A 27296-nucleotide genomic window follows, 5' to 3' on the forward strand; every position below is an offset into this window, starting at 1 on the left:
TAAATAATAACAATGATGCTACACAAATTATAGTGCTAGAAAGTACTGATACATTTGTATGTAGGTGTTCACACAGGAGGTTTTTCTTTTTGACTTAAACTTGTGTAGCCTGAATTGTAGAAGGCTCTGCTCGGAACCGCTGCTTGAGTAGTTTTGTGACCCCAGACACTGCCTGCTGCATTACTTGTTTTCAGTTCCAGTTTTAACCCTTAAATGTTTGCCCTGAGTCTGTGCTGTATTGCTTGAAGAGGGGCAGACCCTTACTGTGCCTCCAGTTCTAGAAATCTGTTTTTTAATTTCTAGTCTCCTGGTACTTTGTACAACATAGTGTAAAGCAGCAGGCAAAGTTGCAGTTTGCGCATTGGCTTTTAAAGCAGTCAGTTAATAACTGTCTCTTGGTTCGGAAGTAAGCTGTAACAAGAGTGTCTGAAACTGACTTGCCAAGCTGTGTCTTTATTTCTTAATGAGACTTTATTGCTTCACTCAGACTTGGAGAAGTTATAGTGAGAGAGCTGCCTGTTGCACACCAGCGGTTACTGGAGCAGTGAGCTGCGTTTGCAGGGGTCCCCCTGTGCTCCTTCACTGGAGGTTTGTGTTTCCAGAAATTGCCGAGAGCACCATTGAGCTCTGAAACAGGCTTCTGCATAGTGAAGATACAAAAGTTTCTGTGTTAAAATGATAGTGTTAAAATGCTTCTGTTGTGTTGTGCTTGCTGCACGCATGTTGCTTATCTCTTAATGCATCCAGGATGTGCGGAGCACGAGTGGAAAAGACATTTGTTGTTGCTCTAGAAGCAGATGCTTCTCTTGGCAGTAGACGTACGTGATGTTCCCACCTAAAATGTTTTATTAGTGAGCCGTCTGCATGGGAAATACCTTTGCTGCCTTTGAGGCTGTTCCCCAGTGCGGCTGTGGGCACCTGGCTGGCTGGAGCATGGCTGTGCTGAGGTGTTGGGGCCGCAGGTTGTAATGGCGGCAAGCGAGCAGGTTCGGAGGTGGGCCCCGTGCTCTCTGCTGCCTGCGTGTGCTCCTGAACCGGGAGGGCCCCGGCAGCGGCCGGCTTTCCGGGCAGGTGGTGTAGGCAGCTGGGCAGGCTTCGGCAGCGCTCTGAGCCAGCAGGCCTCACTCCGCCCTGGTGCCCTCGAATGCCGGTCAGAAATGCTTCAGGCAGTAATGGCTGCCTGGCCTGACTGCGGGAGGACTTCCTCAGAGATACAGCATGTGCTCCTGCCATTTCTGTTGACTTTTCTTGGGCTCAGCCAAAGTGATCGCAGTGAGTGGTTGAAAGGCTTCTCCTTCTGAGGCACCTGTGGTGTGCAAGTGAGGGAATTTGGTCATTCAACCATCTTAACTTGCTACAAGTATTGAAAGTACTTGGCCTGCTGGGTGGAATAGAGGCACTAAGTACAGCACTTTATGCCTGCCTCCGTGTCTCTGCCTGGTTTTTCTGTTTGTTGCTTCTCTAGTGATGCTACTTTCGCCCCATATTGTCAGCACAGTATCTAAAAGTGCTATGTGAGCCTGTGTTGGGAAAAACTTCCTCTAGGTCTCATGGGAGTTCTGTGCCCTTGCTGTGGGGCCTGTATGGAAACACTGCCCCTCACCTCTTACAGGTAAGGAGAGAGGCAGAGAGAGACGCACCCCGGACCCGATCCAGCAGGAAACAGCACTTGGGTTGCCTGTGTCTGGGGCACCATCATCCCAGCTGCCCGGGGAGTATTGAGAAATGCGTGTAGCATCTGTGTCCTCCACTTCAGATGGGTGATGATTGCTCGTGTAGATACATTTAGGCTCTAGCTTTGAAATAAATGGTGAATAAGAAATGAAACGGTGTGTAGCGTGTGTGTGTAAATTAGTGAAAAGTAAGTGAATGTGGCTGTGGAGGTGCAAAGCAGCAAAGTCATTCTTCTATCTTGTGTTTTTGCCTTGAAAATACTCTTCCTTGAAGACACCCAAAGTTGGCAGTCTGAGTTCTTTGTAGCATCTGGTTTAGAGACTATATAAAGCCAGTCTCTGTTGGAAAAAAAAGTAAAAATTTAGAAGTTTTTTGGCCAGGCTTCTCATTCTTTCCTAAGGTGGAGGGAATGATTAGACTGTGGAGGGAGACCACAGTGGTGGATGTGACATTGCTTCTCTTTGCAATATACAGTGGCATTGGATAAGATAACTGCAACTTTGATGGTAAAATTAATTTCTAATTAAAACAAGAAAAAGTAAAATAGTTGTGACCTCTATCATCAGCATTTGATGTAATTTGTAGAGTAAATATACAGTGGAATGACCACCAGGGAGGCTTTATGTGAAATGTGTTCCTGTCAAGGATCTAAACTAGCAGATTATTTAACAAAGCTTTCTTTATGTTGGTAGCATATTCTAGAGAATCATGATTTATGTCAGAGTTCTTGGCTGTTTCCCTCACTGCTGCATACTTAAGCAAAAGTGACTCAGTCTCTTCATGGGGAAGCGTTTAGTTTGTCTGTTGAATTAGCAGTATTACATTGTGTAATCAAAAGCAGTATCTTTCCATTTGTGTAGAGCTGCTATTCTGAAGTATAAATTACTTGACATGCTACATGACTATATTCACTCAAGTTAAGTCCCTTGTCACGAAGAGTAAGTATGGTCACAGTAAGGGCATTTTTCTTTTCATTTATAATGTCAGTTTTTTATAGTTGAGGGACATAAAGCATGGTTCTCTCCAGCACAAAACAGAACTTGACCAAACAGATCAGTAGCAGGAATGTGTCTGTATGTGTGGGAATGTTGTAGCTCTAGAGAATAAATGACACTTAATCATCAAGGAATACGTGCTTGCAAGCACAGCCCGACACCACAACTAACTTTAGGTGGTTTAATAGAACTGCTTCTGAAGTATTTCCTTAAGGTGAATTCAGTTTTCAAAATATGGATTATACCAGTTATGAGGAGAGTAAATATGTAAGGGCACTGTTTCATCTCAGATATTGTATTTTTTCCAGGAGCCGGCATTCCTTTTACAATTTGTAGTAGAAGGAAACCCAAACAAATTAAAATCTAACAAATCAGAAGTTCACTAAAGAAACAGAGTAAATATTTTCTTTGGTGATCAGAGTAATTTGGCTTTGTGTTGTCAGCATGTGTGCATGCCTGTGTGCCTGTTTTTGATGTAATATTGTAATGATATATTTTCAGTTGAGCACTGAGACTTCAGAAACTTAGATACCTACTAATTGTTGAAATGTTTAGATTATTGACAAATTATATAGTTGACATATTTGATCATTTAATTCTTGTTCTACTTGAACCAAAATTAAAGGTACTGTTGATTACTGTATAATTTCTTTTGAAACACATGACTGTTTTTGTAATGGAGTATAAAGTAATTACAGACCAATTTCCTTAATAGTTTAAGGCTAAACAGTAGAACTCTGCCTTGGCTTAAAACATTACATGCAAATTTATAGGACAGTTCTGAAGAAACCTACTTTATTTTAGTGGTTGGCTCACCAGGTCTTATGGTCTGCCCTTTGAAAGTGTTCCAGGGTTCCTTCTTAGACAAACTGCAATCTATTGGTCTACTGTGGATTTTCTTAGGAAATAGATATGAGGAAAAAAAATGGTGGATAGGGCATGGGGAGTTCTTTCTGATGGTAGTACTAATTATTGCAGTAAAACTGCAAGTGTTTTTAAAGCTGACATATGCAGCATTTGTACTTAATGCAAACAAACTGTAAGGAAAAAAGAAAAAATGTTGGAACAAAAATAGTTTTGGCATTTAAGTGCCATTCCTGAGAATTAATTCTGTACCTGTGGGTCTAAGTGTTGATGTACTGAGTGAGGCCATTAGGGTTTCTCACCAAAATCACCTGTGCAGAAAATAATCTGCATCTGATAGAATTATTTTTGTAATCTTCTTAATTTTTTTTTTGGTTGCAAAAAAGTAAAAATGGGTTGTTTACCTTTAGTTTTGTAATTTCACGTGACACTTCAATACAGCAAAGTGTTTCCTTAGGCTGTCCTTGTAAGCAGTTTATTAATTCTGTTTTACATCACTGTAAAGCAATTGTACATGTGTTCAGTCAGAACCAGGCCAATAAACTTAGTAACTGAAGTTGGTGGGTCAAGCATTGGATGTTAAAAGCATCTTTAATTAAATGTCATACATGACATGTCATGGTGTCTTGTGTCATAAGTAGTTCAGAAGTTTTTGGTGCTTGTTTCATGATTTGAAGGACTCTGTTGTTCAAGGCAGTGCACTACCTGTATCTTACAAGTGTGGTGTTTAAGTTGCTTGTTCATACAGAGGATGGATCTTTACAAAGTATGTTATTTTTCTGTTTCCAGGGTTGCATGGCCTGTGTTCCTGTTTGGGGAATTTTACACGTCCAGTGCCTGGACATAGGGGCCAGATGTGAAGCTGCAGGGCAGCACTTTCAAATGGAACTGACTAATGGGGGTGGGTAGCATTTGCTGACAACATGAGCCATGGTGCAGGCATGGGCAATTAATGTGTTTTCAGGATGGCTCCTGTTCCAGCTTCAATTTTTCCTTTTTTAAGCAAAGACTAGTCTAAGGAGAAACTGTTATTGCAGATCTTAACTGCTGAATTTCACTGATGGATTGACTGGCAGTCAGAAAATGGACTTTAACAATGCCTGGTGCTGTGTGTGACCGCTTCTGTTTAAACAGCTGGATTTGCTAGACAACAGCTTAAGAAGCGTGCTCTTCTCTGAATACATATTTATGAGAGAGACAGAGAGGGCAAGGCAGAAGCTGAGTAAACTTTCTCACTTAGACAGCTGATGTTAATTGTGTCCTGCTCTCAGCTGCACAGCCCCAATGACAGTTTATAGCAGGGCCATCCAATCAGCATGTTCAAGCAAGACCCAGCCTGTGCCATGACTCCATCTGCTCCCACTCTCCAGAAGATTTTTGTGGTTTGATTGCTATCTGGGCACTAATAAACAGCTGTAACCTGATCTGTTCCCCACTTGTTAGGCAGCTTTTGTTGACTGAGTTGCTTCATGCATGGCAATGATGTCATTTACAAACAGTTGATTTTTAGTTGTTTTCTTATCTGGAAACTAAGGAATGTGTCTCATTGTTACTTTACTACTGAATAACTGATTCATTAAACAGGGTCTCCTCCAAGTCTGCTGAAACTGATAGAAAAACTCTTGACTACTGCTGCTTGTATCTGGTTTTGTTCAGCTATCAAAACAAGGAAATCTTGCATTAGAGTGACTGTGGACCTGAGCACCAGCCAGTGGTGCACCCAGGACTGACATGGGTGATTGATGAGTGCACATATAGGCCTTAATGAGCTCTTGTTGACTGTATTTGATACTTATAAATGAAAAGAAAGTAAATGAAAAGCTGAGACAGAATCAGCTTTTAAATGTTTTCTGAAATCAGTTGTGTATTAATATTGAGAGTAATGGCTAATCTTTTTCTGAAAGTGTGTATATGTATATATGCATATACAGAAAAATAGATGTAGTCTGTGAATGGTGGATTTTTTTAAAACTGGCTGTATTCAACAGTTGATCATTTTCATTATAAACATTTTAGACTCTGTATCTACATGACATCAGAAATGATGTGATAAGACAGGCAGTAAGCAGCAGCTCAGCAGGCTTGCCATTTGAGGCAGTATGCATGGAAGAGAGGAATGCCTGTTCACATTCCTATGGCCTGTGAGTTAAAGCATGAGAGAATTTCTTTGCATGAGAAATCTTCAGTATTTTCATAAAAAAACCCTTTAGATTCTGAAATGCACAGTTGCTACAGCACTGTTCACCTCTTTCTAAATGGATTTAGATTGCAGGTGGCATTTAATGATAATGGGACTCTTGAACAATGAGTCAGTTTCTAAGTCTTGGAGAACTTCAGTTTGGACTCAGTTGGTAGAAAGCAAAACCAAAATTTTTTAGTGTCCTGTCTAGGGGCTGTCAGTTGGCATATGCTAATCTAGCATAAATGCTATTTTATGAGGAAAAATTCAGAGCAGCTATTGCTTAATACAAGCACGCATTTCTGCTAAGTCAGCTTCTTTGTTCTCGTTAAAACACATGAGAGGAGGGAGAACCCTGTAACAGGCAACATTTTCTGTGACTAAGGAAGTTGCAACAGTACCAGCTATTCACAAGTAACTGAAACTGGGAATTTATACATTGTATATTTCTTTCCCTAGACAGCTTCTGAAAGCTTCCTGACATAACCAGTTCTACTCCCTGGCTTGGGACGGTTGGGAGTTTTGATACCAATAGGTATTGCTCTGTAACTTTAGCAAGGTCTACAAATAACCTGGAGGAGCATAGGAATGATTGTACACAGACAGGCCGTGCATTGAGTGATCCCTGATAACTATAAATGCCGACTGTTTCCAACAGTTTAAAGGCGGTAGTATTTCTTATTCTGCAGGTTGAGCTATTTTCGGATCAGGTGGTAGCAGAGGTGATACCTGCGTACCTGCATTAGTTCTGCAATAACTCTGCTTATACCATCAAAAGACAGACTTCTATTTACTTTGGTTTAATTTGTCTGGTTTAAAGTTGAGAAAGTACAAGTGTGCTAATAGCTAGTGAAGAAGGATCGTACTTTTTTGGAAATTACATAAATAAAGTTTGTGCTGCTCTTTGTATTTTGCAAAGACATGTATGTATTGAGGTGCAGTGATTAACAGGAGGTTTGTGATACAGAGGAAAACTGACCAAACTTCCAGAAGAGGTCTGCACAGGAAGGTTCGCTTCTTCAAAATCTTGTCTCTAAGATTTGTTTGAAGCACTGGTTCTTAGAAATCCATCTTTTCCATGCAAGAACATATATTGGTATAGGACATCAGTATGTACTATGTGTTTGGCAACCAATGACTGTTCTTAACTTGCTGTTAATTCTGATTTCATCTTTTATTTTAAATCTTAATACTTTCCAATCTTTCATGAGTTTTTGAACAATGTTTTGTCTCCCTTCCAAGGATATTTTTTAACAGCAATCCTAGCCTGTCTCTTTGGGAAGCGGTAAACTGGTATGAGTGCAGGCACACAGCAAATTGTTCGGTGTGGAATAGAAGTTGGCTGTAGAGTATAAAGATCAGATTAAAAAACCCTTAGAACTTTCAAATATGAAGTAATGTTGTTTATGCACCAGTCATCTTTCCCCCTCTTGGAGTGCAATGCATATTTATTTCCTGAGAAGATTGTCATGTTTGCTATTCCAGCATATTGTTGTGTTTCTAAAGAATTTCAGGGGAAAATAAACAGCTGTCAGATGGTTCGATCTTCTCCGTCTTTATGCCAAAAATTTTATTTGACCAGAAATTCTTCTGTTGGCTTATTACATTCTTTGACCATATGTATGTCATATAAACTGGCACTGGGTAGATACATGTGTTTAAACTTTGTGTTCTTCAGTTGTGTACTTAAGATCTTTGTTTGCTGCTGGATTGTATTAACCAAGTATATGTGCGTAGGTATAACTTACAGTCATGGTCCCATTGCATATGATGGGTTTCTCCTGCCTCCAGCTGTTTGACATCTTTTCAGAGTATGCGGGTTTTCAAAAGCTTTATTTGACATAGAATCTTAAATTTAAGCTATAGCTCCTATTTATAGGGGGGGGGAAAGTCAGTCTTGCATTTGGAGGAATCTAATGTTGCCTTCTTGAGTGGAAGACTATGTTGTGCTAAAAATCTGGATTGTTGAAAGTGCTCTTTGATATTTCAACTTTTTAGCTGGCATAACAATTCTTTGGGTTTTGAACATACAGTATGAGCCCACATAAACAGGGAAGGGCAGTTACTGCTGGCACCATCTGTTACTCTTCAGCTATCTGCAACCTTCAGCAAGGCTCAGAAGCATATGAGAGAATTGGATTTAGTAAAGTCATCAAATGTGTGGGAGGAGAATTGGTTATCATGACTGTATTGACTCCATACAATATTGTGTAGTCCAGTGATCCATTTCAGGTTTTTGAATGCTTTTTTTACTGTTGTGGGCTTAAACCTCATGCTGCCTTCTCTTTAAAAGGTCTTTCACAGTCTTGCAATTAATTGGGAACTCACTGTTATGTTGTTCAGTTTTATGGCGGAAACAGCAATTGAGCCTATAAATATTTTCCAACAAGCTTTATATCGGCAGGTTGGCTTTTTTTTTTATTAAATCTCAGTAAGTTTTGTCTTGTTCAGAAGATATTGTAGAGTATTGTACGTTTTCTAGGTTATTTTCCAGAAATCTAACTCATCTGTTAGAGAAATCCCAGGATGTTAGTTGTATAGCGACACTGTATTCCTAAATAGTGTTTAAAGTTTTATTCTTCCAAAATTTACCAGTTCTATTATGAAGTTATGAGAATCTAGATCTTGAATCCCAGTTATGGATCATGCCTTCACATACTGTAAGCTGACTTGCACACAGCTCAACCTGCACTATTATCCCTTCATTTGAGAACACAAACATGTTGTACTCGATATGCTTATCAGGGCAATGATATTAAGATGGCATGTTCTCCAAACAGGGCTGGTGACATGCTGGAAAGCACCCACCAGGAGCTTCTGGTGTGCCAGAAGCTGAAGGGCAAAGCTGAGGACTGATTTCTCCTCCAGGTGCAAAAGTATTCCCCTTTTAGGGGAGCAGAGTGGATGGGAAGGTCAAGGAAACTGCTAATTACTTTTTGTTTCTAACTCAGACTACTGTAAAAGTCTCAGAACATGGATTTTGTTGATGGGGTATGTGCTTTAGGTGAGGCGTATAAGGAAGGAAAAATAGAACTTGTTGAGGACAATTCCCCTAGTTCAACTTCTCATTACTGGCTGAGTACAGAAGCTGGAAGGGAAAGTGGCGTGGTCAAGTCGGGACTCATAAATGATGATTATGCATGGTGTAGATTGCCTGTTTGTTTCCAAGGCTAATACTGAATTTCAATACTGAAAACTTTATTCCAAACCCAAACAAACTTTCCCCCTGCTATTTATTTTTGTTTTAAACATTTAACCTGTGGAAACAAGAAATAATAGTGGAAATGCAATCAGAAGTCTTGCAGTTAGTTGGGGCTGTTTACTGTCATTCTGACAGCTACTTCTCAGTTCAGCTTCCTTTTGAACATTCCTCATTACTGTACACTTTTTCAGTTGTATTGTGCTTTAGTGTGTCTCTCAATGATAAAGAAGCGTGCTTCCATGTGGTGTAAAGGCAAGGTAAATCCTCTTTGTGGGTTTGTTGTATTTTTTTGTTTGTTTTGTTTTTGTTGTGCTTGTGGGAAACTGTATCCTGTTGGTCTCCCATGTGTCCAGAGGTGCAGGAGACATAATAATAGGCACAATTACATAGCTTAATTGATGGGCATGCATCCATGTGCCTCCTCCAGGTATCCATCTCATCCATATTCTTTTCCAGGTATCTGTCCAGCCTGTGCCTTAGATTAAGGTCATGCAGATCACTGCCAAGGTTATTACCTTAACAGTCTGCATTTTTTTAATTCTGTGGTTTTTTGTTGGTTTTTTTTTTTTTTTTAAATCCACAGAGCTATTCTTGGGAGCTGGAAGTATAAGCTTTTTCCATGATCTCTAGCAACAGTTTGCTTTCTGGAAACCTTTGGTGAATTATTTTGCAATTGTACATCTCTTTGCTCATTGACTGGACAGATTAATACACAGTTGTTACTCTGAGCAGTTCTGAGTGGGATGTAATCTGCAAACAAGAAAGGAGGCTGTGTTTTATGTAGACACTAGAATACGGATAAAACCATATTCCCAGTACCAAATATCCTTTGTTTACCACTGCAAGATACTACTTCTAGAGAGATAGATTTTAATGGTATAATGTGGTACCTTGCACAGATGTCCTTTGATCTTACAGCTCATTCCTACTCCAGCAAAATCCATGGCCTTGAATCCAAGGACTAAATGTCAGCTCCTGTGTGGCTGTGAGCAATATCCTCATTTTTGGCTGCTCTGAAGCTACTGTATTAGTGCCCACAGCCCCTGGTAGAAATTATGTAGTGATCTCTGTCAGTGTTCATTCAAGATAAATAAGAACCATGTGGGTGTGTGAGGAATGACTGCGCTGCTTTGCGTACTTTGCCAAGGTACAAAGAGAGAGGTCACTTAAAGCAGTCCTGCCGTGACAGTCCCTAACTGAGACTTTGCCAGGCAATTCACTGAAGACAAAGACTCTGGTTTACAGTTCTTATTTCTGGAAATAAATATTTATGGTGTAGTCAGATCCCTGATGGTAGTAACACAAAAGATTGAGTAGAAGAGTGAGATGTTTTGGTAAACCTTCATTGGCTTTCTTAATATGTTGCATGTGCTCTATATGCAGTGCTGTCTTTCACAACTTGAGTGCTAAAGGATTTCCTATTTTGCATGCAAAAATTAATTCTATTTGTCACTGGATATACTTTTCTTGGCCAAATGCATGCTCTCTGAGGCTTGTTCTCAAAACAGAACAGCTGTTTTGTGAATGTAACTATCTGAAAGCTGTTTGGTGTAATTGCACTGTAGTAACTTCAGCACCCTCATACCTGGCATGAAACTCTTCAGAATTTTTTTTTTCCCCCATGTCTTCCTGTTGAACTTCAGTATAGGGTTTGCATTTCCTTTTTACACAAACTGACTTTAATTGTGGAAATAAATGCCAAGCTTGGTAATCCCCTCCAGTGACTGCTAAGATGTCTCTGGCACACTGGGGGAGCCCAGCCTTACCCAGCAGCCCATACCCTCAGCAGCAGCATCTCAGTATCCCACAAGTGTGGAGGGCTGTGACTGCCTGCTGTGTTCTTGGTTTCATATATGTTGGCATTTTGAGGATGCTGTTACTGTTTGTTTGAAAATATTACAGAGTGTGTGTGTTCCCTTGTGAGTGGGGTAGACTTAAACTGGGTAGCTCAAGTCTGTATGTAAGACCATAGGGCAGAGCTCCTTAGGGTAGACCCTTGGGTGGAGGGCAGGGCAGGGGTTTGTGCCAAAGTGGATGGTGAAGCAGGAACAGTGTCTAGCTGAGCTAGAATTCATGGTGGGATTTTTGCAAAGACAGAATTTTGTGGCTTTCTGGCTGGGGAATACCAGGCCACAGTGGTAACTTGGGGTCTCCGTAATTGCAGGCAGCTTTCCACTGCTACGCCTAGGTCTTCATTGCACAGCTGGAGCCCTGGAGCCAGCACAGTGATGCTGCTGGGGACTCTGGGCCAGTCACTCAACCTCTTGTGCGACTTTTGTGTGTGAATCAGCCTGCGGTAAGGGCTCTGGTGCTGCACTGAACCTCTGCACTGGCAGGGCTCTTCCTGGGAGCAGACCTGCGCTGCACAGCAGGGACACTGGGTGGCTGCAGCTAAAACAGATGTAGCTGAGCCCACCCTGAAATGAAAATGGAACTTGGATAAACTTACTCCCCTGGGATCTGTGTTGCTTGCACGTTGACAATCCTGTGACTTCATGGAAGTCACTTTAGATTTGTGTTACTAGATGCAAATGGGACAGATGTTCTAAGAGGCGGTTGTACCTAAACGTAGCAAACAAGGAATAGATTTTTCAAAGTGAATGAAGTTAAGAGGTTAAAAAGAAATGACCTGAAGTATTTGGTGGTCCAGAAGCATTTTCTTCACTTTCTTCTGCTGGAAGAAACAAATACATCCCATGCTACACTCAGTAGAACTCTGCCAGTGAAACTGGTGCAAGTTGTCACCTACATATAAAGTCACAGGAGCCTACAGGAATTGCATTAATATTTTTTGTAATGTCTTGCTGGCTGGAAGAGAGGCTGCTACTTTTCTCATGTGGCTAATAATACCCTTTATAACGTGCCAAGATAACGGTCATTTAATGCAGTTTGTGTTGCCTGTCCATACATACTGTAGACAGAATAAAAGCATGTTTCTCTGCTCTTTGATCAGACACAGATTACTTGGAGAGGAAAAAAAAAAACCTGAAACAAACAACCTATAAAACAAACCCAAACAACCAACATGTACTGCACCCCCCTGCTAAAAAAACTCCCACAAAGACCAAGTAGTCTATAAAGAAACTAATTCTAAAGGAACTCTAAATGCTATGATTACAGTTCTGCTGCACTTAAAAATTACTTAAGTACCGTGTGCACCTAAAATTCTGTGGTGCAGCAACAACATGGAAATAAAGCCTTTTAAACCTCTTCGTTTGTAATTTGAAAAAAATAGCTATTGGCAAGCATGCTAAAAACCCCCAAACATTCCCAATGTGAAGAATACCTTTGTAAAAATAGCTTTTCGTTGTTCTGTGACTGTTTGCAAACCTGAATCAGTCAGCCTGCTTAAGTTGCTTCGTTGGCTGTGTGCATTGTACAAGTTCTGTTGCAGCCTCACGCCAATATAAACCACATTATTTGTCTGCTCAAAATTTCTCCTTTTTATATAGCTCAGGTTGAAATCGCTTATGATTTGGCACATCATTTTATTTCCTCCTATTCCACAAAACTCAAGTAAGATACCAGGCTGCATAGTGAATCTTGAAATACATGAACAACATACAGGTGGAATTACTGTGGGTTCCATTAGAAAGAGAGTAACAATATCCCATGAAGAGCAGTAGATTATTTTTTGCTTGCCAAACTGTACTTGTATGTTGACAGTATTTTCTTTCACTTGGTGACTGGAGGAATCTGATGCAGCCCACATCTTGTCATTCACATTAAGTTGTTAAGTACAGATACTTTTTTTTTTTAAATCCCTGCTGTTAGCATTCCTCAGGATGGTGTAGGTGTGAAATATGTCTACCTCAAACCAAATTCCGTGGTTATAGTCAGTGCTTGACTGGTCAACTAGGAAACTTTCAATAATGGGTTCACTTGGCTTGGTGATGCAGTCTGGTATGATCAGATTTTTCCGCTTCCCTCTAATTTGAAAATGCAGTGCATGAACAAAAAATTAATCATAACTTAGTCTGTTCCATAGAGAAAAATCCTATCTTCTGCCTTCAGTTCTGTTTTAGTCACAGTGTAAGATACCACATTCTTTCTTTATTCTGTGGTGACTCCTGTAGAATTACTTTAGATTGCATGACCTTTAGAATGAACAAGTTTGAAGGTATTGAGCTGTTATTGCTGTGTTTATGTCTGTCTGTGAGTCAGTGTGTCTGTGAACGGGTTGTACTGCAGTCCTCTGTGGAGGTCCTCTGGCCATTTGTACTCATGGGATTTTCTTCTGATTCTTGCCTACAAAAGACTGCTAGCACTTAACTAGGAGAAAGATGGAGCAACTAATCTTACAAAACTGTCTTCCCAAAACTTTTGGGTGTTCAGTTGATTGAAACATTTCAGGTATTTCAAGTTTCTGCTTTGCTGTGTATTGTATTGTAGGAGTGTCAGTCTTGTTCAGTAGAGCTGGGAGTTAAAATCTTCACCAGGACTGCTGAGGGAACGGAGCCTCCCTCCCCACCCCGCCAAAAAAAAATAAATAATTGTGCCTGGTGGGGAGGGCAGGTAGAGACGGTGGCTGTAGTTGAAGAACTTGGGCAGTGTCAGATAAAAACTGTAGGAGCCCTGCTGATGGTACAGAAGATTTTTTTGTGGAGTAGGTGCTGGGCACATGGTACTGTCACTGCTTAAAGGTTATGTGAGTTCAAGGAGTGACTAGGTAAGAGCAAGGTCATGGGGGTAGACCAAGTGTTTCAGAATATATGGAAACCCCATCCAGGTCAGGAAAACCTGTAAACTGAGACTAGTAGAAAAAGCAGAGAAGGCATCATACATACTTGTCTTATCCTTGCTCTTCCTCATGTACACTGTTACAGCTGCTGTTGAGGATGGACTAGCCAGACCACTCTGACCCTGGTGGGAGTGCTCTTGGAAGTGACCTGTTGACTAGGGCTGAATCTAAGTGGAAACGGTATCACTGGCTCCCGAGACTAGTCTCCATAGTTGGCCTGCTGTGACTACTTGAGACAGAATTGAATTTCCTTAGAAAAAGTGTGGTTTATGTTGCTCTGCAAACTATGTCTGTGCTCTTACAGGTACTATTAAGCAGAGCTACGCTTGAAGTGCCCTGGTATTAGGCTGTAGAGCATCACATGAGTAACTTGCAAGGTGCACTTCTCCAAAGTGGGAAGCAGACCATCATCTTTTTTAATTTTGTCAAATAAAAAAAAATGGTAAGTGGTGATAAATTTGAATACACTCAGGGATAACATCTCTGGTGTCTGATGGCTGCTAAGTCTGTGGTGGTGGACAGAGCTGAAGGGTTAATAATGTTTTTCACAGCAGCCACTTCTAGCACATGTTACTGTGCTGGTGAAGATAAACCCAGATGATGTTCTTTGGGCAAGTGAAACAACAACAGGCACTGTGAAAGACGTGATAAATTTTACTTTCTTGTAAGGATTGATCTCATGAGCTCTGTTTAGAGGACAGCTGTTGTTTGAACTCAGACCAAATGGGGAACTGCAGTGTGCTCTGGGATCCAGGCTGGTCTGATTAAATACTTGATGTTGGATAGGGGTACTGTCTTTCTGATAGCTTTGAATTATGGACCTTGATTTTGCAGTGTATTGCATAGGGTGCTGAATGTTATTCAATAGTTTAATCTGGAAGCTGTTCAGTGGGAAATCATGGTCTCATTTGAACTATATTAAAAGCTCAGGGATATGAAAAAAACCAACCCAACGTGGTTGCACAGTCATTTGCCTGCATGCAGTAAGAGGGCAAAATTAGCACTGCTATAATTTACAGAGGCTCTGAATAAAAACTCCAAACCCTGGCTCTTTTGTCTCTGCTCAAACATTTAAAAGCACTAAATGCTGCCTGTTGGGGGACTGGTTTCCATGGTTGCTTTTTTTGCCCTGTTTTCATGAAGAAAGTGAACCACTTGCTTTCAGGGGAGTTAGTGAGGTTGGATGAAGTTCTATGGTACCATTCATTCCTGTGATAAGAGGTCACAGGATTATTTCGGACCAAAAAGTAGTAAGTTATTTTTGTTTTGAAGACTCCTTCCTGTCTAGTAGTCATACGAGCTTTGTTTTCACATCTTGAGCTAGTTGTTTACAGAGTAGATAGATTTCTTTACTTCCCCTTCCTGAGGATAATTTTAAAACATTATCAAACAACCATTGCTATGGACAAGGATTCTGTCTCACACCTATAATATGACAGTATATTTGCCTTTGAGTGAGATGCAGGCAAGTTATAAAGCGCCTTGCTTGATCCAGTGCTGTTCAGTGCATTTTTCTGTTACAGACTGTGTCCTGAAAACATATTAATACACATTTCTTCTTTTCCTCCCTCAGATAAACTACTAGTTTTTACTGTAGCAACTAAAGAAACCGATGGCTTTCACCGTTTTATACAAACTGCAAAGCACTTCAACTACACAGTAAAGGTATTGTGTGTTTCCATACCAAATATTTATACTACACAGCTTTTTAAGACTGAAATAGTGCAGTAGTAACTGAAGTTGCATTAGCTTCCTTGCATGATGGGGCAAAGTAAAACAGTTACAGAGCTCAGGGGCAGCTGAGGCACTTGCATGTGGCCCTGCTGCTGCCCCTGTTGCTTGACTGCTGGTCCCCCTCTGAACAACCACAGGAGGGTGCTTCTTCCACTGCCTTAGGAACTGGTTTATAGATTAGTAGCTACTGTGAAAAGCATCCTCAGTCACTTAAAGGTTCTGTCATGCTTTATCATATAGCCTTGCTTTTCAGTGTTGCTGATGTTGTTTGTGTGAATACTTCTGGAAGCTGCACTGCACTATGCAGGGCTCTGCATGTCTTCTCCTTCCTTAAACAAGGCTGGATCCCTCCTGTGGGGAAGAGGAGAGGGTCACAACTGAAACTTTCAGTCTTTACCCGGAACCTGTAATTCTCCAAGAGTACAAAATGTTTCTATCATTCCTGCCAGACTTTTCTGCCTTGCTCCATGTCTCTGTATGTCACATACTGAGGTTGGCCTCTGTGTGACCTTGGGAAAAAGGGAGGGTACTAACCTTCTTCTAAATGTTACCCACAAATATGTTCTGCAAGGGAAAATCCAGGAATTCAGATGGTGTTATGAAATTTTTCTGCCTTACTCTACTACAGTGTCTATACCAGGGGCGGGCTGGATGCGGCCCCCCAGGGTCCTCAATCCGGCCCCTGGTATTTACAGACCCCCCCCCCCCCCCCCCCATCCCCCCCGCCAGGGCTTGGGGGGGAAACCAAGCAGTCGCAGATGACTGCCTGCCACTTCATCCGCACGTCGGCCCCCTGGTTAAAAGGTTTGAGGACCCCTGGTCTATACTATAAATGGGAAATTATTTGGGTCTGTGAAGTCTGACACTTACCACTGAACTGGAAGACTGAGAGAACCTATAGTATGATAATGTTGTACTAAAGCACTCAAAAAGCCTGAGCTCTGGATACATCTATTGGTTTTGCAAATTGATGTCCAAAACATCATACAATGTAGCGTTTTCTAGGTTCCAAAAACATTATATTCAAAACCCACAAAAAGTTTTAAGTCTTTTTTTCTTTTTTGGAAATGTAATTTTCTATAGTGCTTGGCTATGGAGGGGTTTTGTTTAGCTCTTTTTAGCAGCCAGCTGTATTTTGGGGAACCTATGCTTTCCTTGTACCAAAGTGTTCTGAAAGGATTTCAGAAAGACTGGAGCTTGCAATTTGTATTACTGATACCCTGATCCACCACGGTCTTTTATACTTTCTGTTCCTAAAGTGATTGTATTGACTTTTAAAGGTCTCATGCAGAATGTTTTCCCAATACAATTACTAACTTTTTTTTTTCTCTGAAGTAGTTACATTTGAATAAATGGTGCTAGCAGGCAATTGCTGGTTTCTTATTTGGTTAAGAAATGTCTGTCTCATGTTTTTGCAGTGATGTCATTGTGCTGAATGCTGCTTCTGACATGGAAGATGTACAATGCTGGAAATGCTGGCTTGCTATGCTTTAATGTGTTGCTTCTGATTTAACATCTGTTTTCAATAAGAGTCTGCTTTAAAAAGCCTCTTGTTGGGTACTAGCAAAAAGTGGTTTGTTTGTGTTTTTTTTTTTTTTTTTTTTTTTCCCAGGTACTTGGAAAAGGTGAAGAGTGGAAAGGTGGTGAGCTGCCTAACTCTATTGGTGGAGGGCAGAAAGTTCGTTTGCTGAAAGAAGCCATAGAAAGCTATGCTGATCAAGAGGACTTAGTTGTAATGTTTGTTGAATGGTGAGCAAACCTGGCTTGTTGCCTTTATGTTTTAGTCTGGGTAGGCATGCAAACGTGGCTGCTCTGATGTGCATGCCGCTTTTCCCCCCTCACTGTTTATTTGAGAGACTTTACGTCCATTTTTCTCCATTCATAAAAATAGTAGATTGCTCTTTGAGCAATCATTACTTTTTAAATAGATTTACAGATGTAGGAGGTGTTCATAGTTGTGCCTCAAGGGGGTGAAAAAATGTTGGGAGCTGATAGGCTTTTAGGCAAGCATTCATCCTCTCCCTGTTCAGCTGTGGTCAGAGCAGGACGTGGCTGTGGGCTGGGAGTTTGGAATGGGATGGGGAGAGCAAAAGAGCTCTGGTAACAAAGTGGCCAGTAGGGACCAGGGCGTGATCTTGTTCCATGAAGTAACGGTGACATAGAGGAAGCTGGTAAATGGGTCCCTGAGGAAAGCACTTAACAGGAGAACTTCTTCTACATCTTAGAGAAGCGAAACAAGAGGCTTGATGCCAGATATACCCCTGGTGCCTGCGCTGTGTGATGGAAGGCTGGAGGGATGGTGCTGCTGCAGGTGCCAGATTATATAGCTCATAGCACAGCTATGCTTGAATATCTCACTGGAGGCCAGATAGGTTTCTCCCTGTCACAGAGAACAGGGAGCTCAAACATGTTCAAATCCCACTTTTTCCGTTGCTTTCCTCTTCCTCCCCCCACCCCTCTTTTGCTCCTGTGACAAGAGCATGATCAGAGCAGCTAAGAATCCAGCTCACAGCAGCCGCCTAAGCTCTTCCATGCTGGCATCGACCAGAATGGGATAACAGCTCTAAAAGAATGGCTGCAAGGAAGGTACGGGACCAAGTCTTGAGTCAGGGACGTGAAGCCCTGATTGCCGACAGGGAGCCTTGGGGGAGGTAGCGGAGTGCAAGCTTGGAAAAGTTTGTGTATGGATTCATGACATTGTTACCAAGTCATGTTTGAATGCATGCTCCAGAATTTTTTTCAGCTTTTAATCTGTCATTTGCTTATTAAAATTTGACAGCTGAAGAATTTTAGGGAGCCTTTTGCAAGGTAGAGGTTCAGCAGGATTTGTACAGCAGACATCCTCACAAGAGGGAAAGTGGTCTGACAGTGTTATTTACTGAGAAGTTAATTTGTGGTTTTGCATAACGTAAGAGTTCAGGACAGTTGGAATAGTGTATTAAACTGGTAGCAAATTTAAAGATGCTACTCAGTTTTCTGTTTCAATTTTACTGGCTGTGATGAGTAGAAGATGGAGCTAGAAAGCCAATGTCTAAATAATCTTAACCAATTTACAAAGAAGCATTTTAAGGGAAACTTACTATGCTGAATATTTTGTTTGTACACTTAATTGATAGTAAAAGTAACATTGGGTTTGGGGATACACATTCAATTTGTAATTTTTTTCTTATTGATCAGTTTAAGTAAAAAAAGTATCTTTCTAAATGTAAATATGTTACATTTGTTCATAGTGTTGTCCTATGGTCATGCAGTAACAAACTTTGAAAGATTAATTTGGGAGATTTTGTTCTTTACTAAATGCTCAGGTGAATCAAATGTTTCCCAAATGGTTGCTACTTACATTGAATTTCTTTGTTTTCAAACGTATTATCCTGCTTTACCACATTTTTCTCCTTGTATGGTAAAATATGCTGATTTATTATCAGATCTGGGTATAGCTCAGATTCCTCTCCCATATAATTTACTTTCTCAAGGGGTAGACTGTCTGCTGGCATGAATGAGAGAATACAGAGGACCATGTGTGTCAAAGTGTGGATACCTTAATCTTTCTTGTCATGAAAATCACAGAATTTAAGGCCTCCCAAGTTCTTGAGGTCCATAATCCCAAGTACATGTTGATTTAAAGCTGGTGGAACTGATGCCTGATAGGGGAAAAAAAAAATAGTTTGCAGATTCCAACATCATGTTTTAATTCTAAGGGGCTTTTTCATTTCCAGGAGTCCTGGTTTGCAGTTTAAATGTTGATCAATGTAGCGATAAGTTTGGAAAAGACAAATATAGTGAACTTCCTTTCTTTTTCAAATGTTTTTCATTATGTTCATTGTGAAGCTTTTGGAATATTAATCTTGGGGGTGGGGAAAGGAAATGTCTGGTTTACTTACTGTAACTAGGCAAAGCATTTCTAGTGAACTGTTTACTTAAACTTAGCTTCTTGGGCTCTTTTTTTTTTTCTTAGCAGTTTTTTTTATATGGCTCTCAATTCTGGAAATAGTTTGAACTGTGGACAGCTTGTGTCTAGGTGCAGATAGTGTATTTTAAACATCTGTGAACAGCTTATGTCTAGGTGCAGATAGTGTTCCATTTGCAGGCAAAGCATTTTGCTCTTCAAATTAGCCTTGTTTTTTGCAAGAGCCAACTACTGGTTTACTTTGGACCACTTCAGATTGAACTGGCTAATGGCCAGTGTAGACTGGATAAAATGGTGGATGCTGTGACTGTTCATCCAGAACTCCCACAGCCATCTATTTGTATTGTGAAACACTTTTGAAACCTTTCAGGTTTTTGGGGTGTGTGTGTGTGTTTTTAAAACATCTGTTGAGAGGTAAGGGGTAATTACATTTTCTGCATATGTTGAAATGGTTGAGGTGCGATCCTGGTGGGGATACAGTGTAAATGAAAAAATGGCAGTGTGGCTGGACAGCCTAGTTAAATAAGATGAGATACCGGACCCGAATTGCAGGTTACTAGAAAGCCCTCTCCTGTTTGTATTTTGAGCTCTTAACCTGCAGTTCCAATAGTAACAAGTCCTTGTTACAAAAGCTATGGATGTAAAAATTGCTTGTTTGATTCTAGAGGACATGAGCCACTGTTGCCATTTCCTTGTGTTTCTGGGAGCGTTGGGTGCGTAGCTGGTATGCTTTGCTGCTGCAAAAGAGGAGGAGGGATGGGTGGATTCCAGCCCCAAGCATCTGCCATCTGGGAGCTTCAGGAAATAGGATTGGAGTTGTGGAAACTTTCTGTTTTTTTTTTTTTCCGATTTTTTTTTTTCTTCCTTCTTGCTTTCTACTTAATTGGAAGAATTTATGAAGAATAAATAGAAGACTATCTGAGCTTTTCCAGCTTGCCAAGGCAGCCTGCTTTTTCCTGGATATAGCCACGCTTTTTATGCCCTGTTAAATTTTGAAGTCCTATTTAAGTCATGTGCATCACCCATAACAGCAATATAAACTGGCAAGGATAGTCCTGGGACCCAGTTTGTGATTGGTGGTGTAGACCTGAGGTGAATCCCCTTTACAGTAAGCACTGAGTGCTGGATAGACTGAACACAATCTGACATAGCAGGTAAGCAAGGCAAATGATGGATTTATAGGTTTCAGTTTGACTCTAGGAGTTTTCCTGCTGCCTGGAGAGAAAAGCAGGTGCCTCATAAAGCAGCTGATGGGGAGACTGGCAGCAAGAGGCTGAAGGCTGGTAGAGGTCCTTCCCAGGAGGAGGTGTGATGGCAGTAAGTCATCTCTTGACAAAACACAGGTCCATGAAAATTAGTGGAAATGTAAGTCCATGCTGGATTCATACTCCTGCATAATATCCATTAGTGTGTGAAGTTTACAGTAACTGGTGATGCAGTTTAGCAGCTCTGTACTGTGCGTTGTATTATAAATTGTTCTGTATTAAGTTAGCATATCCCTTTCATAAGCAGAGCCTGTGGCTAGCCCAGCCTGTTCCTCAACTTCAGCTTTCTTTTACAGAATGACAGTCCTTGGAAGCAATGTTCAGGGGTGTTTGGTTCCTTCCCACAGCTGTAAGTCATTGCAGCGGCAGCACTAACCTGATCAAAGTGGAGAAGCACAGCCTGCCATAAGCTATTAAGTTAAAGCCTCAGACAAATCTCTGTTTTTGTCTGTCTTCAGCTTGTCTCCTGTTTCTTGCTTGTTCTTCATACTCATTCTGGCTTTGAATTGGGCTACACCAATTGAATGGAAAAGGGAGGGAATTGTATTCCTGTATATTTGGGCAGAAACAGGCAGTTTCTGCAAAGCTGGGAAAGCTCCAAAATGTACAGTGTTTTTTTCATACATTCTTCTGCCAAAGTTACAGAAAAACAAAACAGTGAGAGTTTTCAGAAAACCACTTACTTTATATAGACTACATAACACACTTCCTCTCCAGGGTTCGTACTTTGCTCTGCAGTGGAAATATTCTCTTTTGCATTTGTAAGCCAGCTGTTACTCAGTTCTTCTAGGCCAATTGCATGAAATCCCCTTTGAAGAAGACTTTTTGAATAATTTCAGAACTGTAATAAAGAAGTACCAGAAGTCAGTAATGGCTGATCTGTTGGCCATGTTGCCGTGTAATACATTGCAATGCAAAAAGTTCTGTGTACTGCAGATGGGGGTTTTGCTGTCCTTCTTAGCACAGCTAAAAGACTTTGCAAGAAGAAAATCTTTGTCAAGATTAGAGTTTTTGATTTTTTTTTTGGTAGCTGTAACATTCCTTTATGTGTCAGAACTGATGATTTTCAGTTACCAAGGTAGATGTGTGGAATAAGAATATACCTGCATTCAGATGAGGAAGTTGTGCGGCTGAGATGCTGCCATTAAATACAAATATTCTGCTTCTTCAGCCAGAAACTAATCTATGACATGCCAGTGTTCCTGTGTCAGGGTTTCATGCTGTGTAAAATGAACCTTGAAGTAGTTTGCACATTAATGCTATATGTAGAGATCTCAAGCACAAAGAAACAAACCTTATACTTTGCATAATTTAATAATATATAAATTTTTTTTAGGTTTTGTGTTGTTCTTTTGTTATTTTTGAGGCATTAATTTAGATGCAGTTTAACAACAAGAAGCCACTAGGCTTGTGATACTACATTCTTACAGGACCTTTGCCAAACCCGCACGTGTTTCTTCCTGTTTTGGGCAGTGTTGACCTTTGGCTGTGGGTAACTGCTGTTTTTAAAGATGAGCATTCCACCTTTAGGTCTTGTCCTCAGTAGGACTTGGGAGTCAAATCTCATGAACGTGTAAAGGCAGGTGAAGTTTTTCATAAATATATATTGTGAAGTTTGAAGCCCTCTGAAGTCTTCACCACACTAAAGAGGTTGAAGGAGAGATCTATACATTGTCAGGTTGCAACACAGTTTAAGTTTATGGGTAATTAGACTTTATTGAGAAATATCCAAGTACGTTCTTGATAAGACTATTCAGAAGGAAGTCAATGCTGTTGTGTTTTAGAGCAAGAACATCTAGAGTTTCCCAGTGAGTTGCCTAAATCACCTTTCAGTCCTAGTCTATTTCATCTGCTGTTTTGACTTTTTGTTTTTTTCTTAAACACATAAACAGTTTTCTAAAGGGGAAAGTACTTTTTTTTTTTAACTTAAGATACATGAAATGTAAAATCAATTTCAGGTAGACAAAATCTGGAGGAAAAGATGTCTAAAATGTGGAAGGTTTTAAAAAAAGTAAGTAGAAGGGGAAACTGTACTAGATAAATAGGATTGACTGAAATTTTTTTTCGAGAAAGGTATAGGACTTTTACATGGTGGAAAAACATGATTTAATGAGTCATTTTTCAGAATAAAAGGGCTGTCTGTATGATTTTTAAGGCTTGAATAGTCCAACCACTTGTTGTTTTGAACACAGAAGCATTAGAATTAAACTAATCTAGTGGGTATCTTTTCTTTATTCTTAGCTATGATGTTATCTTTGCGGGAGGTCCTGAAGAACTGGTAAAGAAATTTCAGGCAACTAATCATAAAGTGGTGTTTGCAGCAGATGGACTAATTTGGCCGGACAAAAGGCTAGCTGACAAGTATCCTGTTGTCCGGAGTGGAAAACGATTCCTGAACTCAGGAGGTAAGTGTGATTCTGGAACACATTTAAACTCTTGAACTTGACCATGACTCACTTCTGTTATCTGTTTTATGTATTGGTATGTGGAACTGTTCCTGGATTCCCCAAGTATAAAATCAAGGACTGGATTTGCTGTTCACCACCTCCCCTCTCCCTCCCCAATTGAATAGCTCCTCTTTTGTGCTCAGGAATAGTTTTCTTGCCAACCAATATTATTTAAGTTTGAAATAACTTGTAAAAAGCAGGTAAATAAAGTAACAGCCTAGCAAGCAACTGTGCCTTGCAATGAAATGCTGTCCAGGGATGACCCAGTTGCCACCGATGGTTTCTGAAGCAGATTCAACCTAGGGTATGACCCCAATCAAAGCAGTTACATGCTATTTATAGGCACAGTTTAGCTGGGTCACAGAATTTCCTGACTTGGCTACTCTGTTCTTGGGGATCTCTGCATACAGTGTAGGTGTACAGGTAGCTCTGCCTGGCCCATGAGCATGGCTTGGGCAGTTCATTCCAAGAGAAGTGCCAGTTACTTCTGTTAATCTGTGACATGTTAATTCTGGAATCCTCCTTTAAATGCCAGCTTTGGTGGTAATTTTGCAGTTGGTTAATACGTGCTCTGACACTGATACTACTGTTTAACTGCTACAGAGCACAGTATGTCACTTCTAGGTACATGGTCTGGGTGACATGCAGATCTGGGAGTATCCTCATTCCTTTCCCTCACTTCTTTACCTTGCCTGTCTGCCCTATCTTTTTTCTTTTTTTTCTGTGTGTGTGGTTTTTTTTGTTTTGGCTTAAACATATATATTGGTTTTGAGTTGAATTTTCTTTGTAGTTCTGGCAATAATAGATTCGGGCTTCTCTGCCAGCAAGAAGTGATTGATGAAAATGAAACTTTTTCCACAGATGGGCTTCTTGGGAACAGTAGTAGTCTAATCTCATGCATTGGAGGTCTCAGGACCATCCTGAAAAGATCTGTTTCGTATTTTTTCCCCCTTAATATAGCATTACTATAAAAATAACTCTTCAACTATGAACTCTTGAAAACAGAACTGGTACGTATCACAGGAAGAAAGCTGGATTTTGAGCCAAGTTGTATGAATTTCATACTTTTCATTTGGCACCAAACAGTCAGAATGAAGTCCCTGACTGGTGGACAACATTGGCAGGGTAGTGCTTTTTATGGAAATAACTTATGTGTGTGTTATATTGCAGGATTTATTGGTTATGCTCCATATATAAATCGTATTGTGCAGCAATGGAATCTGCAGGATAATGATGATGACCAGCTGTTTTACACCAAAATCTATGTTGACCCATTGGCAAGGGTAGGTAGCGACTGGCTTTCTCATTTCTTTCTGCTTGAAATAACATGCTGCTCCTCATAAAACATCAGGAGATAAAAATAAAAGGAATGCTGTCTTTTTATTCCTGAGTGCCATGTTGACAGTTACGTTTGTTCTCCAGAGGTTCCTACTGTCGGAGTGATGAACAGGCTTCCAAAGGGTCATGACTTGATATATTGTTTCAGGCTGTCTGCAGATCCAGGCAGGTTGTACTTCGTTGTTAGAAATAACAGCTCTGAGGTATATGGTTGGATGCATTCATCTCAATGAAGGTCGCAGGTACTTGGCAGTTTGATGGCTGGAGAATGTGGCATTTTTCCAGGGTGTCACTGAACTACTTGCTGATCCAGTGTTTTATATTTTGGCCCTCTGCCATTTCAGATACTGCCTGCAGCTGCCTCTGACTCTTCAGCTTTTTGTGCAGATGATTCAATAAAGCTGCAATGTAAATTTCAGGTGAAGACTCTCTGTGCCCTAGCTTAACAAAGTTCTCTGCTGTGTAGCAGCATTAGAGTGTGATAGATGTCAGAGGCATGGCCCTGGTGCTGGAAGAAAAGAGCTAAGGAAAGTTTACAATGTATTGGTGCAAAAAGAATTTGATATTGCAGAATTTTGAGGTTGATTTTGAGCATTTGTATGCTTAAGGAAGAAATTAAGTTTCTGAAATACATGTATGCTTTCCCTTAAGTTATGCCTGAAACATCAAGCATGTTTAGATACAGGTACAGATATAGAATAGAATATTTCGGTTGGAAAAAACCTACAGTGATCATCTAGTCAACTGCCTGACTAATATGGGGCTGACCAAAAGTTAAAGCATGTTATTAATGGCATTGTCCAAATGCCTCTTAAATATTTGATGGGCATGGGGCATCGGCCACCTCTTTAGGAAGCCTGTTCAAGTGTTTGACTGTTCTCTTGGCAAAGAAATGCTTCCTAATGCCCAGTCTAAACCTCCCCTGGCACAGCTTTGAACCATTCCCACATGTTCTGACGCTGGATCCCAAGGAAGAGAGATGAGCATCTCCTCCTCTACTTCCCCTCAGAGAGCTGTAGAGAGCAATGAAGTTGACTCTCAGCCTCCTTTTCTCCAAACTAGATAAACCCAAAGTCCTTAGCTGCTCCTCACAGGACATTCCTTCCAGCGCTTAATGTTTGAATTGATTTTATGTAAGTCAGATGCTACATATGCAATTGAAAAGACAGAGTGTAGAGACATTAAAGCTGACTCTGCACCAAAGTCAGTAGTAATATAATTAGCTGTCTAAACAGATTGTCTTCTAGGCCAAAAATGTGTACCTCTACACAGTGTGCTGCTGCACTGTGATTCAAAATACCTCCATGGTGCTTAACTTGGAATACTGTACCATACATTGGCACTAATTCTCTGTATGGTACTGTCTAATGCTGTAGAATATGTAACAAAACACTCTGGTTTGGTCATCCAAAATTATCTGCAGAAGGGTTTTTAAGCGTGGTTTAGAGGTTATATGCTTTGATCAACGTGTTGAAACTTGATAACATGGTACTTTAAATAAGGATCTAGGCAGGATTAGTAAATACAGTATTAGGAACATGTTTTAAAACCACTGGTGTTTTATATTCTGACATGATACTTAAATTTGGCTTTTGCATTTTTGAGACTGTGAAACACCGTATGTTTTGTTGCTTGGCCAAGACTTCTTAGTTTTTATTTTTTTTTAAGATAAGACACAGATTTTATTTGGCTTATACTGCCAAACCGTAGTCTCTTTGGAGAGTTATGACCTTTATCCTTCAAGTTTATATAAAGTCTTTACACATATAAAACTGATTGCTATACAGGTGCATAACTCAGATATAACTCATAATTTTATATTGCTAATTATTTTATATTCCTAACAGCCTGATAGGTAGCTTTGCTTGATACTTGCTGCCACTGCAGTATAACTGCAATGTTGCTGTAAAAACATTGGCTTTTAGAATGCCTCAACATCTTTGGTACTTTTATTTCAGGAACGCATTAACATCACTTTGGACCACAAATGTACAATTTTCCAGACTCTAAATGGAGCTGTTGGTAAGTGTATGATTTGCACAATATGTGTTCTATTAACTGTTATTAATGCTTTCTTTGCTTAACCATGAATAGCATTCCCTAAACGTATACTTTTTTAAAAGAAGTATTTGGATGTAAACCTGATTGTCAGATTAGTTACAAGTCTTTCGGGTTTAATATTGATTTTTCCCATTTATAAAATATTTGATTTCAAATAGACAAAAATAAGCTTCCATAAATGAAGCTAGCAATAAACACAAAGTTAAGAACCACTTTTCTATCTGCCTTTCACAAACCTAATTACAGGAGTAAGGTTGTAATTAAAATGCCTTTTTAGATGTTCTTAAGCAAATAGCTATATGTAATGAAATGGAATGTGGAATAATGTAGAATTTCCTTTATTGAAATGTCATGAATTTAAATTGAGAAATGGCATCTGTGCAAACTGCCTTTCTTACCTTTAACCTCCAATTATGGAGCAAGAATAGTCAGATCGTATCTGAAATAACTATGACTTTTATATAAATAACATTTGCACAAATTAGTTTTATGTTTAAAGCAGATATTGTTCAAATACTGAAGGCACCTGATGACAAACTCTGAATTTTGATGTAACCTTATTTAGCATAAAGGGCTTAGGATCCAAGATCTAGTTGAAAAGATGGACAAAAGCTTCCAATTAAGTAACATGGACAACAATAGCAACAGCAAGGTATATTGTATCAGCAAGATCTTAAAGAGCTCTGAAATTTTAACTGTTATTTATAAACTGTTATTACTGTGCAATCTTTATTGAACTGCAGATGAAGTGCTTTTGAAATTTGAAGAAGGAAAAGTAAGAGCAAGGAATTCAGTGTACGACACATTACCAGTCACTATTCATGGAAATGGTCCGACTAAAGTGAGTGACAGTTCGGTTTTATTTTTTTTGTAGAGATGGCAATTTTAA

The 27296-nt window shown here is 40.1% G+C and overlaps 1 protein-coding gene across 2 annotated transcripts in view; it reads left to right on the forward strand.

Annotated features, from left to right (window-relative positions):
* PLOD2 (procollagen-lysine,2-oxoglutarate 5-dioxygenase 2) overlaps positions 1-27296 on the forward strand; it is a 54974-nt gene that overhangs the window by 1920 nt on the left and 25758 nt on the right. For both annotated transcript variants that reach the window (XM_056358790.1, XM_056358791.1), the window contains exons 2-7: positions 15229-15320; positions 17002-17138; positions 22803-22966; positions 24179-24291; positions 26305-26368; positions 27151-27248. In XM_056358790.1, coding sequence (XP_056214765.1) covers positions 15229-15320; positions 17002-17138; positions 22803-22966; positions 24179-24291; positions 26305-26368; positions 27151-27248 — 668 coding nt within the window. The remainder of the gene's footprint in view (positions 1-15228; positions 15321-17001; positions 17139-22802; positions 22967-24178; positions 24292-26304; positions 26369-27150; positions 27249-27296) is intronic.

The sequence above is a fragment of the Falco biarmicus genome, chromosome 13 (assembly GCF_023638135.1).
Source record: "Falco biarmicus isolate bFalBia1 chromosome 13, bFalBia1.pri, whole genome shotgun sequence".
NCBI lineage: Eukaryota > Metazoa > Chordata > Aves > Falconiformes > Falconidae > Falco > Falco biarmicus.